General features: G+C 46.4%; 1 protein-coding gene across 1 annotated transcript in view; it reads left to right on the top strand.

Moving 5' to 3' along the window:
* The window catches only part of TRIP13 (thyroid hormone receptor interactor 13), a 23,747-nt gene extending 7,261 nt beyond the window's left edge, over window positions 1-16,486 (top strand). Inside the window, exons 4-14 of the mRNA XM_014550453.1 lie at window positions 2,075-2,204; window positions 3,175-3,230; window positions 3,943-4,033; window positions 5,600-5,672; window positions 9,175-9,238; window positions 9,979-10,065; window positions 10,347-10,453; window positions 11,556-11,709; window positions 13,780-13,892; window positions 15,098-15,167; window positions 15,592-16,486. Of these exons, the coding sequence (XP_014405939.1) occupies window positions 2,075-2,204; window positions 3,175-3,230; window positions 3,943-4,033; window positions 5,600-5,672; window positions 9,175-9,238; window positions 9,979-10,065; window positions 10,347-10,453; window positions 11,556-11,709; window positions 13,780-13,892; window positions 15,098-15,167; window positions 15,592-15,687 (1,041 nt within the window). The 3' untranslated portion in view covers window positions 15,688-16,486. The remainder of the gene's footprint in view (window positions 1-2,074; window positions 2,205-3,174; window positions 3,231-3,942; window positions 4,034-5,599; window positions 5,673-9,174; window positions 9,239-9,978; window positions 10,066-10,346; window positions 10,454-11,555; window positions 11,710-13,779; window positions 13,893-15,097; window positions 15,168-15,591) is intronic.
* Window positions 16,487-18,360: the final 1,874 nt, after the last annotated feature.

Below are 18,360 nucleotides of genomic sequence, written 5' to 3'. Positions count from 1 at the left end.
ATATCTTTTCTCATGCTGTTGAGCATCTTTACCATCATTACTCTGAACTCTTTCAGATAAATTTCTTATCTCTATTTTATTTATCTCTTCTTCTGGAGAATTCTCTTGTTCTTTCATTTGGGGGTTGTTTCTTTGTCTCCTCATTTTGGCTGCCTGTTTGGGTTTGTGACTAGGTATTAGGTAGATCTGCTACACCTCTCAATCTCTAGTGTAGGACAGTGTCAAATGCTGTTTCTGACTAATTAGATCAGGCAAAGACTCAAAGCCTCCAGAGACAGCCTCTGCCTACCAACTGATAGGGTGCCGACTTGATTTGCCCCAGGCAATCATCCTCAGGGGTGTCTAGAGTTGTTGTTTTTTCTCAATAGGGTGGGGTAATTGCTTCTGCCAGGAGGCTATTATTTTTAGTCTCTTAAGTGGCCTTGGGGCAAGGTGTTTCCAATAGGGTGGGTCAACTGTCTTCCCCCCAGGCAAAGCTGCCTGAATAGCAAGTGTCTGTGTGAGAAAGGTGTCTTCCACTGCGTGAGGGAATGACTCAGCACAGGAAACCAGGGGTGTCTGCCTTCTGAGCTCTAACCCCTGAGTCCCCAATCCTGGCTTCTGCTCACACAGCTCCAGTCCACTCTGCCCTCCCTGCCGGAGCACAAGGTGGGTGGCTCCACAGGGAATTTTGTGTGTTGGCCCTTTAAGAGGATGCTTGAATTCCCAGCCATCACTCCCTGGCAGACAGCAACCCTGCTGCTTTTCACACCCAGATGTTATGTGACTACCCTTCTCAGTTCTGGTGCTTTCTGCTGGGCCCAGCTTGGGGATTAGATCCCAGAGTTCTCAGTGGCAACCCCCCACGGCTGAGATATCTCTCCGGAACTTCAGTTGCTGTCTGTAGGCGCCCAGCCAGCCCTTTTGCGCCTCCACCCCTCCAACAGTCTCTATGCAGTCTCCACTTTTGGTCCTCAGGTATCAGGGTTCTCTCCAGCGAGTTTTCCGTTGATTATTCAGGAAGTTTTTCTGTATTTTAGTTGTAATTCCAGTTTGTTCCTGTAAGCATGTCCGTGCAACATTCACTTACTGTGCTGCCATTTTTAATCTTTTAGATAATGGGAAACATTTGAGTAACGTAAGATGAACGCGAGATAGATTGTGGAGAGCAGCAGGCTCTAGCTATGGCTCTAGGAGTGACTCCCAGGATATGAACTCAGAACCACCCTCCGAAGAAAGGGCTTCCTCTGCAATTGTCTGGATGCTGGGGAGTCAGGAAGGCCTCATGGGCACACTGGTTCCAAAACCAGACCACCTTAGCTATCAAAATATTTTAACTTTATTAGAGATTGGTTAAATGTCTGACATATTCACACCAAATATACTATAACCATGAAAGAGAATGATATTTCTATCTACTAATGGAAAATGTCTCCTAGCTCTAGTAACTGGGAAAAGCATGGGTAGAAAACTGGGATAGAATCAATTTTGGGTCAGATATGTATGGATGTATTATAGGCTAACATCTATGAGGTTGGTGTAGGTGACTTAGACATATTGTTTTTTAATGTTTTTATTGATTTCAGCTAGAGGAAGGGAGAAAGAGAGAGGGATAGAAACATCAATGATGAGAGAGAATCACTGATCGGCTGCCTCCTGCACGCCCCATGCTGGGAATCAAGCCTGCAACCCGGGCATGTGCACTGACCTGAAATCTAACCGTGGACGCTCAACCACTGAGCCATGCTGGGTAACTTAGACATTCTTCATTCTGTAATTGCAATTTTTAACAAGTGTGTTACTTTTATAATTATAAAAACAATAAAGTTGTTTTTTCAAATAGCTGTTATACACCAAAAGGGGAGGGAGGGATAAACACATTTAAAAGAGCTAATTTTGAATCTGAAATAATAGACTTTTTCTATTAACATCACCTTCGATCTTTATTTTTGGAAGGCAGCTATGCTCACCACTATACCACCAACGCCGACCAATCTTTATTTTTGGACTTTAGGATTCAAATTGGATATTAGAATTGAAAAGCGAGTGATTTTTCCATTTGTGTAGATTTATTTGATTTTCCTTCTCATCACAGCCCATCGATTTGAGTGTATGCACTATTGCACTTCACATCTTCCACCTAAATGAAGATGGCCCCACCAGTGAAAATTTGGAAGAAGAGACAGAAAATATAATTGCAGCAAATCATTGGGTTCTGCCCGCAGGTAGGTGTGATAGCAACAGTAGTTAGAGCATGCTGAGTCCACAAGGTCAGAGGATAGCATACATCTCAGACTTTCCAAGTCAGCTAACCAGAGAGGTTTTTGTTGATTTGTTTTGTAGGATTTTAAGGTATTTTATATCTTATGAAATGGAAAGTATATCACAAAAGAGGGAAGTAGAGAGTTCCTCTACACTGGATCCTCACAGATGATGTTCATTGAGAATGGGACCATTCTCTTCTTTCCTGCCTACTTAGTCAGTCCTGCTGGACCACTCCTTCCTCCTACTGTCTCGATGCTTATTCGTGGACTAGCCAATGTGTTCTTGTAGGAAGAGTCCTGGGGTTAACTTAGTCATCTAGTTTTATGCCTGATGTCCTAATGGCTAGACTAGACCCGCTGGTCTGCCTTGCCCAAGTGTTGACCTATAGCAGTGATGGCGAACCTTTTGAGCTCGGCGTGTCAGCATTTGGAAAAACCCTAACTTAACTCTGGTGCCGTGTCACATATAGAAATTTTTTGATATTTGCAACCATAGTAAAACAGATTTATATTTTTGATATTTATTTTATATATTTAAAGCCATTTAATAAAGAAAAATCAACCAAAAAAATGAGTTCGCGTGTCACCTCTGACACGCGTGTCATAGGTTCGCCATCATTGACCTATAGGGAGAGTGGTGGATTAGAGTCTATGTTGTGGAAAGCGCAGGTCCACAAAAGATGGCTGTATGTAACAACATGACAAAAAGTAACTCTTACCCAGTTAATTACCTGTCAAAAATCCTACATAGCTGACATTTATTTTACATATTTAATTTTAAGACAGTTTTTAAAAATTTAACTTCCCTGTAATCAGAATCTTAGCATGCCGTGTGTGGAGCAGGGGAGAGCATCGGTGGCTCAGGGCAGATCTAGCTGGTAGGTGTAATGCTTGCTTCCTAAAGTTAAGTTTTTGTATCATTTTGTCACAGCTGAATTCCACGGGCTGTGGGACAGCCTGGTGTATGATGTGGAAGTCAAATCTCACGTAAGTTGCACTTTTTTTCCCAAAAGACCCCATTGTTTGAAGTAGAGTCACTGTTGTGTTGCTAACAACTCAGAGCTCTTTGACTCGAGTAAGCTTTTGGGAGCCACTGCCCGCCAGCAGCTGACATCCTGGATGTCTGTCCTCTGAGGCTGCTCCCACGTGGAGTTTGTCTCTGGGGCATCCCCTGCGGGGGAAGAGGGAGGGTGCCAAATGTGAAGACAGCTTCTGTGGGGTTTCACTCTCAGGAATCATGGGGGCTGAGGGGAACACTGCAGACAGAGCAGGTTGGCAGAATGGAGCAAGTAAATGGAAATCTTTATCCTGGCCTCCCAGGCTGCTCTGGGCAGCCACGGCGAGAGGAGGGAGTCCTGACTGTTATATTGTAGTAAGTGTGCTGTGTGCTTGCCTACTGCTGTGTCAGCCCAGAGGAAGGAGCTTAGTCCTACTTGACAAGTCCCTTAGTTATTTTGTGTAATCTAGGCATTCAAATATTGTTTATCCTTTATGCTTGTAATAGTAATAGCCAGCAGCTATCCTCTTCTGCTTTAAGTTACCTTCTAAAACGAAAGCTTGTGATGTATCCAGGAAGCGTCTGGTTGTGGCGTCTCTGGAGGGCTGCCTTGCTCCTGTCCCTGCTGCTCGTGCAGGAGCACACAGAGTGGGAACCTTTGCTTGTTAGCCTCTTTATCTGCATTTTCCTTTCTTCACTCAGCTCCTCGATTATGTGATGACAGCGTTACTGTTTTCAGACAGGAATGTTGACAGCAATCTCATCACCTGGAACCGGGTGGTGCTGCTTCACGGTAAGGCATGCGAGGTTGCATTTGACAAGGTAGACTGTGATGCCAGGTTTTACTTGTACCTTTGTCCTTCTGGGAGGAGTTACAGCAGTTTTGTTCTGGTGGAGCCAGAGTTGTCCTAGAATGTTCCTTCTCCGTGAAGCTGATGCAGCTGACATTACTCTGGGCATTTGTTACTTGACCCTTTGTCTGGCAGCCACCCAATTACTGCCTTGTGACTTTTTATATTATTATTAAACATTTCAATTAATTCTTATTTCCCCCAACTGATCATAAATTCCTTGGAAAAGAAATTGCCTTGTATTTCTTTGTAGCATTCTTAGAGCTTTGCTTTGTGAGCAGTAAGCTGCAAAACCATACTTTACAGTACAGAAATTTTCTCTAGTTCTTCTCAGAGAAAGATAGGGGGTATTTTTCTTAGCCCTGGATGGAAAGAAATCTAGCATTTCCAAATTACAATGAGGTAGGAGCTCAGAGTAACCAGCCTGTTTATACCAGTTAAGATTGTACATTTGTATACACCTTTTAAAAAGTGTCTTTTAAATAGCAGATACCTCAGCACATTATCCTGATACCAGGTTCAGAGTAGGCAATCAATAATATTTCAGTTATTTCATTTAGAACTTGTATATTTCCTTTTTCATTATTGAAAATGCTTGCAGAAAATCAGTTGAATGTACCAGCATTTTCTATTAGATGCGCTTGTTCTTCTACATTGGTCACCTCAGAACTTCTGCAAGGCATGTTAGGTGACACACAGAGCAAGAGGCTGTACAATCAAGGGTCCTTGCCTTCATTCATCCTCTGGTTTAGTATGGAGTGCAGGCCTGTGTAGAAATAGCCATAGTGAAAGACGGTGCTGCTTTGGGCTGCAGACACAGAAAGCTTCAGTGCCTAAAAGTCCTGATGAAACGCAAGAAAGGTAGGTTTGACTTTTTTTTTTTTTAAAATATATTTTATTGATTTTTTACAGAGAGGAAGGGAGAGAGATAGAGAATTAGAAACATCGATGAGAGAGAAACATCGATCAGCCGCCTCCTGCACACCCTCCACTGGGGATGTGCCCGCAACCAAGGTACATGCCCTTGACTGGAATCGAACCCGGGACCCCTCAGTCCACAGGCCGACGCTCTATCCACTGAGCCAAACCAGTCAGGGCTGGGTTTGACTTTTGAAAGATGCCGTAAAAAGTAAATTTCATAGATGACATGTGGGGACAAGGAGGGTGTCAGTGAAGACAAAGACCAGGAAATGCAGTGCTCACTCAGAGAGCTGAGCCAGCCCCTCAGCCCGGAAGCAGGGCTTGTATCGGGCAGTGGAAGCTAAGACGAGAAGCACAAGTTAAATTCAAATTAGGAAAAAAGACTTTTAAAGTGTACAGTAGTGGTAATATTTTATGGCACTTTGCTAGCAAACTTCTTTGTGAATTAATAAGCAGTGCTTGTAATAATCATGGTATTGAACTCTCACCTTCTTATTTTGTATTCTGTGGAAAATGCAACTGCTGTTGTTTTAAGAAATTTGTCACAACACTGACTTAAACATGTATTTGCTTAAATTTTGTTACAGGTCCTCCAGGAACTGGAAAAACATCCCTGTGTAGAGCCTTGGCCCAGAAATTGACCATTCGACTTTCAAGCAGGTAACTGGTGATTTGAGAGAGGAGAGTAGCGGGAATGAGATTCCCTGCTTTTCCTTTATAATAGCATAAGCTGTCTTTTTAATAACTTTACATGAATAGTAGGGCCCTCTCTTTCATTGTAAAATAATTCTTCTATACTCAACATAGTTTTGAGTTATGACTTCAATCTCTTTAAATTTATGGAGACTTGCTTAGTGACCAGCACATGGTCTGTCCTACAGACTGTTCCATGTGCACTTCAAAGAACGTGTTTCTGCTCTTGTTGGGTGCAATGCTTCATGGATGTCAGCTCCGGGTACTTGATGTCCCTGCTGATTGTCTGGTCTGATGTTCTGTCACTTACTGGAAAGGAATGGCCAAGCTTCTAATGGTGGATTTGTCTGTTTCTCCTTGAGTTCTGTCTGTTTTGGAATTTATGGTCTCATCACATTTGGAAAATAGTTGGCCATTATTTTCTCAACTAATTTTCCTAGTCTCCCCTCGGCCCCTTTTCTGGGAGCCTATTAATTTGCATCTTAGACTGTGTGATATTATCCCAGAGGCCACTGGTACACTTTTGTTTTTTCAGGTCTTAAACTTCTTCTGTGTTTCACTTGGGATAGTTTCCCACAGTATCTAATTTGCTTTTAATTCCATTCAGAGAAATTTTCATTTCGGATAGTGAATTTTTTCTCTCTGAAGTGCCATTTGTTTCCTTTTATACTTTTATGTTCTGTTAAAATCCTTGATCAAGTGTATAATAGCTGTTTTAATGTTCTTTTTTTTTTAAATATATTTTATTGATTTTTTACAGAGAGGAAGGGAGAGAGATAGAGAGGTAGAAACATCGACGAGAGAGAAACATCGATCAGCCGCCTCCTGCACATCTCCCACTGGGGATGTGCCCGCAACCCAGGTACATGCCCTTGACCGGAATCAAACCTGGGACCTTTCAGTCCGCAGGCCGACGCTCTATCCACTGAGCCAAACCAGTTTCGGCTGTTTTAATGTTCTTGTTGACTAAATCCATAATTGTTATTTCTGAGTCTTTCTATTGGCTGGTTTTTCTTCTGGTTACAGGTCACGTTTTTTGCTCTTGGCATGTCAGGTAATTTCTGGTGGAATGCAGACATTGTGGTCTGAAGTGTCTGGGTTCTCCAAAGGCTGTTGGGTCTTGTTCTGATAGGCATTTCCGTTACTCATGATTTGTTGTGATCCTTTTGAGGTTTGTTTTTAAGCTTTGTTAGAGAGAGGTCTAGGTGAGTCTAGTTTTAATTCTCCAGTGGGCCCCTCCTGGGGTCTCAGTTGAACACCTTGAATGAGTAACAAGTATTCTCCACTTTGGCTGTTGGGAACTTGAACACAGCCAGTCTGTGTGAGCATTGAAACCATTTAGCTCATAGGTCTGGAGAGCCTCATGGATTTCCCTGCTCATAGATATCCAAGTGTTCAGTAAAGACTTGAGGGAACATCAGGATGATTTCTGGTGCTTTATTTCTGAGAATCTTCCTGCCCTCTGGACCTCTGCTCTGCCGCCTCAGGCTCTTTAAACTCTGTCCTCTGTCTCCTCAATTCAGCCCCGTGGTTGTGTTCTTCCTATGTCTTCTCCACACAGAGAACCGGACGATTTTAGTGCCAATTTATTTCCCTTCTCTCAGGTCACAGTCCTCTGGTGCCTGTTGTCCAGTGCCCTTCATAGATGTAGCTTCATTTATGCGGTCCAATAGTCTAGTTAGTGAAGGCACAGTGTAAATCTGGTACCTGTTACTCCCATTTGGCTTTAGAAAATGGAATTCTATGAGATTTACTTTTAAATATCTACTTTCTTTTCGAAGTGTTTTGTATTTTTTCATAGGGAAATTGCTTTATTTCAACCCTTCAACCCTTTATTTTATGCTTAGCAATTTGGCCTTTGTCTTGACATATTGAAATGCATCTGTGTTTTAAAGATCTCTATGGGCAGTTTCCTAAAACACCATAGAGTGAAAATGTTGTTAGAAGAAATAGAAGTTTTCCCAGTACAGTCATGCATGGTATGACTACTTTTTGGTCAACAACCGACCGCATAAATGATGATGGTCCCGTAAGATTATAATGGAGCTGAAAAATTCCTATTGCCTAGTGACATTGAAGCCATCATGACATCAGAGCACAACACATTCCTCACGTGTTTGTGCTGATGCTGGTGTAAACAAACGCACTGAGCTGCCAGTTGTATAAAAGTACAGCACATACAGTTATGTACAATACATAATATTTATAATGATAATAAACAACTATGTTACTGGTTTATGTATTTAGTGTGTATCCTTTTTGTTGTTATACTTGTTATTTTTATTTACAATGTACTCTTTCTACTTATAAAAAGAGTTTGCTGTAAAACAGTGCAGTGTGTATGTATGTGTGTGGTGTTTTGCTAGGTCATACATCTCGTGTTTACCAAGTCTCTTGATTGCATCATTTTCTCTTGTGCTTGACTTAATCGTCTGTTGTTTTGCACGGTAAGAGGCTGTACAGGCTAATAGCCCAGGAGAGGAGCACTAGGCTGCACCACAGAGCCCAGGTGTGCAGTGGGCTGTGCACCCAGGCCTGTGTAAGTGCCTCTGTAAAGCTCTCACAGTGAAGAAATCGCCTCACCATGCATTTCTCAAATGTATCTCCTCATTAAACCATACGTGACTGTACAAAAATATGATAATGTATAACTCTGTTTGATATTCAACCCAGTCTTTATTTTGTTTCATTGTCTGTCTTCCCTCTCCTCTCTTTTGTGAACAGAATTAGTAAGTGGTCTTTTTTTCTTTTTTTAAATGGAAAGTCTCTTTTTTAAATTTGAAAGTAATTCTTTTCCTTCTGTGGACTTTCAACATGAAAGACACTGGAGAGGACCTGGGAGTCAACTCCTATCCTGCCTCAGTTTGGTTTCCTGTGCGATTCTAGTCAGAACTACTAGTAAGTGTGTCAGACCTCTCAGCTGCCTCCTGAGTGGCTGCAGGATTAGTGCTGATGTCATTCAGTTTGTGTGTTAAGGTTCACTTTTTGCCATCTGAGTATCCACGGTGCTAGAATTTGTGCTGGAAAATAAATTGTCACAGTCTTTAAGGTTTTGTGGAAGGAGGAAAAAATATTCAGTGCCAGACAAAACTTCTGATGCTTGTTTAGATTTGTTTGCTTATTAGTACCAGTAGTACTTTTAAAAAATAAATATAAATTATAAGTAGATTAAAAATGAGAAGAATTTTACTGTTGTTTTAATTCAAATGAAGATATTCAGTTTGAAAAACTTCATTTGCTTCAACCAGAACTGTTGGTTGCATTCCTTTAGATTTTTCATAGTATTTAGTATACAGACTAGTAGGTACCTCAGTTCTTTGTCAGTAATTATGACCTGTTAGTAATGCTCACCACACTGGGCAGCTGAGAGCTGTTGTATTTAATGAGCAAAAGTGCTGCCACTGGGGTTGCCAGAGGACTAATTTGTAAAGTAATTGTCTTAACTCCTTTTTTTTTTTAATCATCCTAGGTACCGGTATGGCCAACTAATTGAAATAAATAGCCACAGCCTCTTTTCTAAGTGGTTTTCAGAAGTAAGTATTAATTCTCTGGATTGTCAACTATATAGTTGAAAAGATGGCCTGTATATTAGGCAGACTTTCTGTGCATCTGACTTTGTGGTCAGAAGAAATTTTCAGAGCTAAGCAGTCACTTGGAAATAGTGTGAGGCCTGAAAGCCTGGGTACAACAGACCTTTGACTGTCAACACTGTCTGAGGAGGGAGGGCATCCTGAGTTCTAACCTGGACTGCACCCCTCAGCTGAGCATGCACTCAGAGTTCTGAGCCTTTTTCTGCCATCTGTGAACTGAGGGGCTTGGACAAGGTGACATTACAGGTATCCCTCACTTCTGAAGTGCTCTGCCGCAGGCAGCCCTGTCAGTGAGCCCTTCTGGTAGGTTGGAGTGGGGACAGGGAGTGTCCGTAAGGAGTGTGTCTGGCTGGTTTGCATCTTGGCACCCATGATTCATCTCATTCCCAGTCGTGGGGACAGCTGGGGAAGGGGAAATAAGAAGAAAGCACGACAGGTGAGCCGTGTGGCCCTGGACAGGAGTCCATGGGCTCAAGTGTCAGTGTCCTGGCACATGAGGCAGGGAAAGAGGGCATTTGGCTTTACCTCCACCCCTGCAGACCTGGCTCCTCTGATATAGGGAGTTCTCCGAGGGCTGTCAGGAAATGGCAGGGGTACCTGGGGTCAGAGTGATGCCAGGTGGGGACAGGTGTGCACCAGGCAGCATGATGAGTACAAGTCAACACTGAGTGTTTTGGTTCCAGAGTGGCAAGCTAGTAACTAAGATGTTCCAGAAGATCCAGGATCTGATTGATGACAAGGACGCTCTGGTGTTCGTCCTGATTGACGAGGTAGGCATGTTCAGGCATTAAACCTGTGGTGGAGGAAATTCAAGACTGAGCACCTCTTACTGCTGCCAGGGCACAGCCAGCTCCTGGCTCAGCCCAGCCTCCATCAGGCGGTCGCTGTCTCATGTAGCCCTGTCCTCCTTGCCATGCCACATGTTAAGCTCCTGGCACACCCGGACACCTGACACCTATTCATTTGTTCATTCACTTGCTCAGTTGACATGTTCTGTGGCTGCCCTGTGGGGCCAGTGCTGTAATTTTTTTCCATTGCTCTGTCCCCACAGGTGGAGAGCCTCACAGCTTCCCGCAATGCCTGCAGGGCAGGCACTGAGCCTTCAGATGCCATCCGTGTGGTCAACGCTGTCTTGACCCAAATCGATCAAATTAAAAGGTACTACAGTCATGTACCACTTAACGATGGGGGTGCATGCATTGTTAGGTCATTTTGTTGAATGAACATCATAGAGGCACTTATACAAACCCAGATGGCATAACCACTGCACACTTAAGCTATATGGTACAGCCTTTTGCTCCTTAGCTACAAGCCTGTACAGCAAGCATGTCAAACTCCCATCCCTGCCTTTGTTTGGCTCGCCCTCTTCACCCTCGGAGGGCTGCACGCCTGTTGCCAGAGTCCAGGTGAAGCTGATCTTCCTAGGGGCTCCCTGGCCACACAGCTGCCTGTGAACCATCTGTATGCTGACCACGGTCCCTGAAGGCAGCACTGTCCCTGTGCTCAAGCCTACCAGGCTGGGAAGCATGCTCCCAGGGCAATTTGTGCCAGTCTAGGTCAGACTTCTTCACCCTCGGAGGGCTGCACGCCTGTTGCCAGAGTCCAGGTGAAGCTGATCTTCCTAGGGGCTCCCTGGCCACACAGCTGCCTGTGAACCATCTGTATGCTGACCACGGTCCCTGAAGGCAGCACTGTCCCTGTGCTCAAGCCTACCAGGCTGGGAAGCATGCTCCCAGGGCAATTTGTGCCAGCCTAGGTCGGAGAGCAGAGTGGCAATGGTGGCTCTCTTGGAATTTGGAAGCTAGAGGGGAAAGCAGCTGGTAAAGGAGATTTTAAGTCTGCTCCATGGTTGTCGATAGCTGTGTGATGAGCAGTTGTATGCTGTGCCCAGGCAGACGGGGTGTAGGTACTGGGGGAGGGGTCAGAGATGGAGCAGTCAGGGATGCCCTCAGAGATTAGACCTTTACCACAATTGAAAGGAGTAAGGGAACAACCAGCAGGTGTCTAGGAGACCTTTCCAGAGGGCAGAGAAGTGACCAGAGCATAGGTCCCCAGAGAGTGGGCCTGGCACGTTGTGTGTGACCAGGAGCTCAAGAGTTGCAGGACCTCAGGAGGCTTCATGGGCTGGTATTGGGATAGGAAGGATAGCTAGCTGAACGACAGCTAAGTGCCCAGAGCCTGCAGGCAGCTCCTGACAATCCCTGTGTAGGGTAGGGAGTCACAGGCATGGGGTGACTGGTCCTCGCTCCTCTGCCTCCAGGCACTCCAACGTGGTAATACTGACCACTTCCAACATCACGGAGAGGATCGACGTGGCCTTCGTGGACAGGGCTGACATCAGGCAGTATATCGGGCCCCCCTCTGCGGCAGCCATCTTCAAAATCTACCTCTCTTGTTTGGAAGAACTGATGAAGGTGCTTTGATGTTTTTCCTCTTACTAACAAGTAGATTTTTTATATTTTTATAATTCCTGGACATAGCTTAAAATAGTTTGAATATACCTGGTAGAGTAAGGTATTTTGACAAGGAATTAACCATTTCTTTAGATTGAAAATTTCAGTTTGTTATATCTGGCAGGTTCCATTAATGGTCAATCATGGCCACTGACTCAATATTTTTGCTCTTTTAGCACAAAATGATCATCATGGTTGTTTGATTTACCTGCAGGCGACGAGTGGGTAGGAGGTGTGTGGGTTGTGGTCAGCATTCCTGGCAAGTTCTGGTTCTGACGGCCTTTGCAAGTGATCCGCTCTCTGGGCCTCATTTTCCTCCCCTGTAAGAAGAGCAGTAGAGGCCCTGGTTGACAGGGAGGTCATCTGACAGGAGGCCCTGGTTCACGGGGAATCATCCTGACTAGACAAGTCGCTCACAGCCTGTTATCGGCTATGGTGTTCATGTCCCTTTGGTCCCGTGTTCTGGTGATAGCAGTGAAGGCAGCAATGTTCACAGTCTCTCATAATTCAGTCTAACAGGGACCTGACCTGTGCCTGGTGCCAAGAGCTCTGGGCACTGGGAGGACATGGGCTGTAACCAAGCCAGCTAACAAATGGGCATTTACATGGTGATCATAGTAAGGCATCATTGTAATTACTGATGGGGTGGAATCAACACCCCCCAACCTTGCAGCCACCTCCTGGCACCATGGATCTGGAACCCCAACATCCTCAACAAGGATGACACAGCCTCTGTGGCAGGGACAGGAGAGCTGGGCTCAGCACTGTCCTGGTGTGCACATTCCATCCCACTTTTCTGGGGAGTGGGAGAGGCAGAGAGGTCCCAGGGAGCTTTGACTTGAGACCCCAAGTGGCCATCAGAAGTGTTGTGGCACAGTACTGCTGCTAAGCAGCCAGTGCGATGGCGGGTCCTGCTGAAGATCGCCGAGTGCCCTCAGTGGGGTGTCGTACTCACACTTGTGCTGTGAATCCAGGGATGTTCTAAGGTTCAGCCAAGTGCACGAACTTTTTCTGGGAGCTGAGCTTGTGGGCAGGGGTAGTTCTTACACAGATTACAAGCTGTGAATCCAGGGATGTTCTAAGGTTCAGCCAAGTGGAGCTGAGCATGTGGGCAGGGGTAGTTCTTACACAGATTACAGGAAGCTAGGGTATTCCAATGCTGCAGTGGAGATTAGGCTGGTCCTGAAGGCTGATGTGTGATTGTGCCCTCTCTGTCAAGAGCCTGAGGTCTGCCATCTCACACAAGCCTGCAGGACGGTGCCTGTTAATGGAGGGGTTGCAGGGGCAGCTTGGGAGGCTGCAAGGGAGCCTGAGGTAGTCAGTCACTTAGGCCGGGGTCAAAATACATCGAGCTCAAACCCTGCCTCTTAATTTTACCCACGACCCTCATCAAACCTCCAAAATGTGTGGAGGAAGCCTTTCCTTCATTCTTCTCTCCCCTGGTTCCCAAATCAAAACAGTTCATGTTGAAATTCATTCAGTGGTGGCAGTCTGACAGCCCAGTGTGGCTACTTGGCAAAGAACATCCAACATGCAGGCTTGTGGTCTACAAGGTGCACTCTGACTCAGATCCTGGGTGTGTCATTCTATCAAATGAGAGTCTTATCTTAAAAACTTCAAACAGACCCTCCTTGAAAGGCAAAGTCCTGGCTCCAAAGCCCAGCTCTGCCGTCTGTGGGTTGTGTCATGTCCTTGAAACCAAATATCAGACTGAACTTCCATGTTGACACGTGACATGTGAGGACACATTTTGGCCAAAAGCATAGAAGAGGCTGGGTCACTGCTGGTTTCTGAGACGTGTTTTGGTGTTTGTATTCTTGCCTTTGTTTGAAGAATCAGGGAGATGTGTGTTGGGGAGGAGTGAGTGTGCGTGTGCGCTCACGGGCACCGGCGAGAGATCGGGGAAACCAGCCTGTTTCCCGGTCAGCTGTGCGTGTTAAATGGCCCATTTGCGTTTTATAAGATGTGATGTGCTTGCTCTTTCCATGCTGTCCTGTTGCTGACATATGCATCCTGCCCCTATCTTCCCAGCGTCAGATCATATACCCTCGCCAGCAGCTGCTGACCCTCCGAGAACTGGAGATGATTGGCTTCATTGAAAACAACGTGTCAAAGTTGAGCCTCCTTTTGAGTGAAATTTCAAGGTGCGAATGGACCTAATTTTTGTAACCAAGAAAAGTCCATTTGCTGTTCTAATAGGGAGTCATAATTGACTGTAGCCATCTGGGGTCAGGGTTTGGGATCAGAAGATAGAGAGTTGAACCCCAAGTCATCATACACAGGCCGGGGGAGCTTCGGGAGCCCCCTAGCCCTGGGTTCCTGGTCCAGGGCTGCTAGAGCTTCTAAGTTCTCAGACGGCTTTGGGGATCAAAGGTAGGTGGAGAAATGGGGCAGAGCCTCCAAGGACAGTTAGAATTCAGGGTAAACTGGAGAGAAATCTGCGAGGCCACAGGCACCGTGTGTGCAGGGACCTCAGGTGATTTACACTGCCAAGGGCCAATTCCGGAGAACTTCTGAGTTCTGACCAGAGTTTGAACTTTATTCTGAGGTCGTGAGGCGTGTGGAAGGTTTTGAATAAAGGGATAGCATAATATAATTATTTTTAAACTTTTAGAGTGGGAGAAAGTAGAGGGGGAAGACAGAAAGAGAAATACTGGTGTGATAGAGATAACATCGATCAGTTGCCTCTCATACACGCCCTGGTTGGGTTGGAACCCCCAACCTGGGTATGTGCCCTGACCAGGAATCTAACTGGTAACCTTTCATTGCACAGTACAGTGCTCCAACCAACTGAGCCACACTGGCCAGGGCAGGAATAGTACTTTTTAAAGACTTTAAAAAAAAACCTTATTTCAGAGAGAGGAAGAAAGATAGAAACATCAATGATGAGAGAGAATCCTTGATCGGCTGCCTCCTCCACGCCCTCTACTGGGGATTGAGCCCACAACCCGGGCATGTGCCCTGACCAGGAATTGAACCATGACCTCCAGGTTCATGGGTCAACGCTCAACCACTGAGCCACACCAGCTGGGCTAAAGGGAATTTTTTTGGATTATCTGTTGAAGAAATTTAAACCAGATGAGATGAAACAGGGGAGCAGTTCAGAAATTTGTACAAAAATTAATAAAGATATGAGGTAATCCATGCCGCTGGGCAGGCGTTGGGTCCCTGAGCACAGCAGTGCCTGTAGGTGGCACATCAGGGCAGCAAGGACCCTTCCCCACCTGGAGCAGTAGCTGAGGACTCCTCGAGGGGTTGTGGGAGAAGGGACGTTCAGAGATGGGTAGGAAAACCAGTCCTAAAACACAATTGTTCACTTGACATCCCCAAACTTGGCTTACATTCACAGGAAGAGTGAGGGCCTCAGTGGCCGTGTCTTAAGAAAACTCCCTTTTCTGGCTCATGCTCTGTACATTCAGGTAAGTCTTCCACAGCCACTCTCCACCTCTGGGTACTTTTCTCTTTACCACCCACTGTCCAGCAGTGTGTGGCCTTGTTAGGAGTCACACTTAATGCCATTGGGATAGCTGCCTTATTTTACCTCAGTTTCTAAAGGGACAGGCTCCTGGGGCTTAGGAGGTGCTAGCCTTGGTGCCTTAGTGGTGGGGCCCCACCAAGCCCTTTGGGAGGAGGTGGCCATGCTGTGTGTCTCTGCTCGAGCACATCCAGAGCTCACATCCAAGCCTCCGAGAGGTGCTCATGCCCCTCGGGTCTGGGCCAGCTCACTCAGAACAGCTGCCCGGAGTTGCCTCTCTGGCGTCTACTTTGTGGAAGGGGTGAATGCTGCCAGTGGCCCTCAAAGGCAAGGGTCACCCCTCAATTCCTTCATATCTATCCTTCCAGGCTCCCACTGTCACCATCGAGGGCTTCCTCCAGGCCCTGTCTCTGGCGGTGGACAAGCAGTTTGAAGAGAGAGAGAAGCTTTCCTCTTGTGATTGATTGAGCGGGGCTCCCCGCCTGTGGTTTTCAAATCATGCATGAAACCAGTGAGGTCACTTCCCCAGAAACCTGTCCAACGTGGCATAGACCTGCAGGGCCAAGCATTGTGAAAAGAAAGTGCTGTATTTATATATTTTAAAATGCTTGTTAGAAGGCAGGTGGCCTGTCATTTTCACTGTTTTAAAGGGAGATAGTTCAAGTTCTGTTATCTCTTTGTAAAGAACTGCCTAGATATGTTTCATCCTGCCTGCGGTTGATTGGACACAAAATGTTTACAAATTTTGTTTAAAAATGATGACTAATATAGGTTAGAGAAACAAAAGAGAAATTACATTGCCGTAAATAAGAATCTGGTCATAGCATTAAAAATGTAAAAATCACTCAAGATAGAAGGTGGCACTTGCTACCTGCAGTGAGCTTGTTTTACTTAGTGCAGACATTGCAAAGACTGTTTCATGCATGAGGAAAAGCTATTCCTGTGTTACAGAAATCAAGAAAAAATTCTAGGTAAAGTGTTCTTCACAGCAGTCAGACGTGGCCTCCTTGTGGGAAGGCAGTCCTCGATGTTCCGAACGCCTATCAGACGCCCCTCAGCCACGCAGGCAAGGGTGCAGCAGCGCCTCTCCCTGCATTCAGTTCAGTAGCGTTATCACAGTTCAAGTGAAAATTCACATTAACAGATGTGAACCAACTGGCCATTAATTGGTATATTCCACAGAATATTATGTTTTGCTTTTATCTCACGCTAAAATAAATTTTATATTAGTGTTTTGTACACATTTTTTAAAGAACGTGTTACCTTTTGTTATATAGCTTTTTTAAAGTATTAAAACTTGTGTATTTTTTCCAGAATTTTCTTGTTTTGTTTCTCTTATCTCTCCCAGGCTCTGAATATTATTTAAAATTTGCTCACACGATTACTTAACTTTTAGCCTGTTTTATGCTTTGGGGATAAAGGCAGAAGAGGCTGTGCCTGTTTTATGGGAACTGCACACACAGCTGTGGGGAGGGTTTCAGGCTGCACGGTGGAGGACCCCCAAGGCCATGGTACACTCTGTGCCATCTGCCATCTGTGGCTTCCTAAAGACCCTATAATGGGGTAAGGTGGGGTCTGGGTACCAGGACAGAAGGGGGTGGGATGCTCCACACCCTAGTATTGGGGCAGGAGTAGGCAGGGACCATGAAACAACTTCATTTCACAGGTTTGCTGCTGAAATGACCAATGTCCAGGTACCCAGGTGGAAGGAGGGGGTCTGGGGAGGAAAGGGAGGGCCTGGGGCACTGTGGATAATGAGATAGACAGCAAGGGAGGCAGGCATGGGGAAGAAAGCTCAGAAAGATGGGGTGGACAGGGCCTTAGAGCCCAGGCTCTGCCAGCAGAGGATGAGAGATTTGGGGGTGTATGGGGGGGGGGATTGGTAACATTCACCAGACCTAGACCCATTTCCCAGAAAGTGGGTTCTAGGGGTTTGTGGGTGCAGCTGACACATCTTCCCATGGGCCACCAGAGGGCGACACCACTCTGTGGGATGGGATGGAGGGAGTTCAGGGCTCACTAAGGCCCCAGATGGAAAGATGGTCAGCAGAGGTGGCCAGCCCGGCCATGTGTCCCTGTTCAGGCCCTGCAGTCCCTCCATCCTCCCTACAAGCCATGTTTGTTCATGAGCTTGCATGTGTGTGTGTGTGTCTGCAGGGGAGGGGGTGGGGCAGGGCATGGGAATTTGCCTCCTCAGGACCTAGCTCACCAGACCTGTGTAGAGAGAAGGGACATAGGCCATCCCCACACCCACGCGTCCTTCCAGAGGAGGCCTCTGCTTGAGATGGGAGGGCCAAGGTATGAAGAAGGGGTCATGCCTGGGGCCCCAGGCGAGGACACAGAACCTGCGCAGGCTTGTCATGGGCACCTTCTGGGATGCAGTCAATCCCTGAGATGCACAGGCCTGACAAGGCTAGATGTTCCCACTGCCCTGCCTGTGAGAGTCAGGTTTGTGAAGGGGTGGGTGTAACCATGTTCCTGTGCTGGACCACTCATTCCCCACTGGTGATGCAGACCAGAGAGCTGTCCCCAGCAAGTCCACAGGGTCATAAGACTCAAGGGAGGGGAGCGTGAGCACCACGGATGCCATGTGTGTGGGACTACACCTGGTCCTTTCTGAGTCCTCCAAATTAGTGGGCACGAGCCATGGACCTGAGTCCCCTGGGGCACTGCAGCCATGAGGGGCAGGGACATGCCGAGGAAACCACTGGTCAGCCAAGCCTGAGGGCGTCTGTGGTCCTGCCAGGGTCCTTGGTTTCTGCAGGGCCAGGTCGTGAGTGAACGTTGAGAATAGGTGTACCCCCCGCATGCTGCCCCTCATGTGGGGTTGGTTTCTGAGGGTTCCACTTGGCCTTCCCCACTAGGATGGCTCTCATCCCCAGGCTCGGACCCACTGTTGGGATGGCCCGGACTGCCAAGTGTGTCAATCCTAATGACCCATGGGGCAGGGGACGTGCCACATTCAGCTCCTGGGAGCTGCACCTGTACAAGTGTGTCAATCCTAATGACCCATGGGGCAGGGGACGCACCACATTCAACTCCTGGGAGCTGCAACTGTACGAGGTTCTAGCCCAGCCGTGGGCAAACTACGGCCCGTGGCCGGATCCGGCCCGTTTGAAATGAATAAAACTAAAAAA

The sequence above is a fragment of the Myotis brandtii genome, unplaced genomic scaffold (genome assembly GCF_000412655.1).
Source record: "Myotis brandtii unplaced genomic scaffold, ASM41265v1 scaffold115, whole genome shotgun sequence".
NCBI classification, from domain to species: domain Eukaryota; kingdom Metazoa; phylum Chordata; class Mammalia; order Chiroptera; family Vespertilionidae; genus Myotis; species Myotis brandtii.
This window is presented reverse-complemented; position numbering and strand designations above follow the sequence as displayed.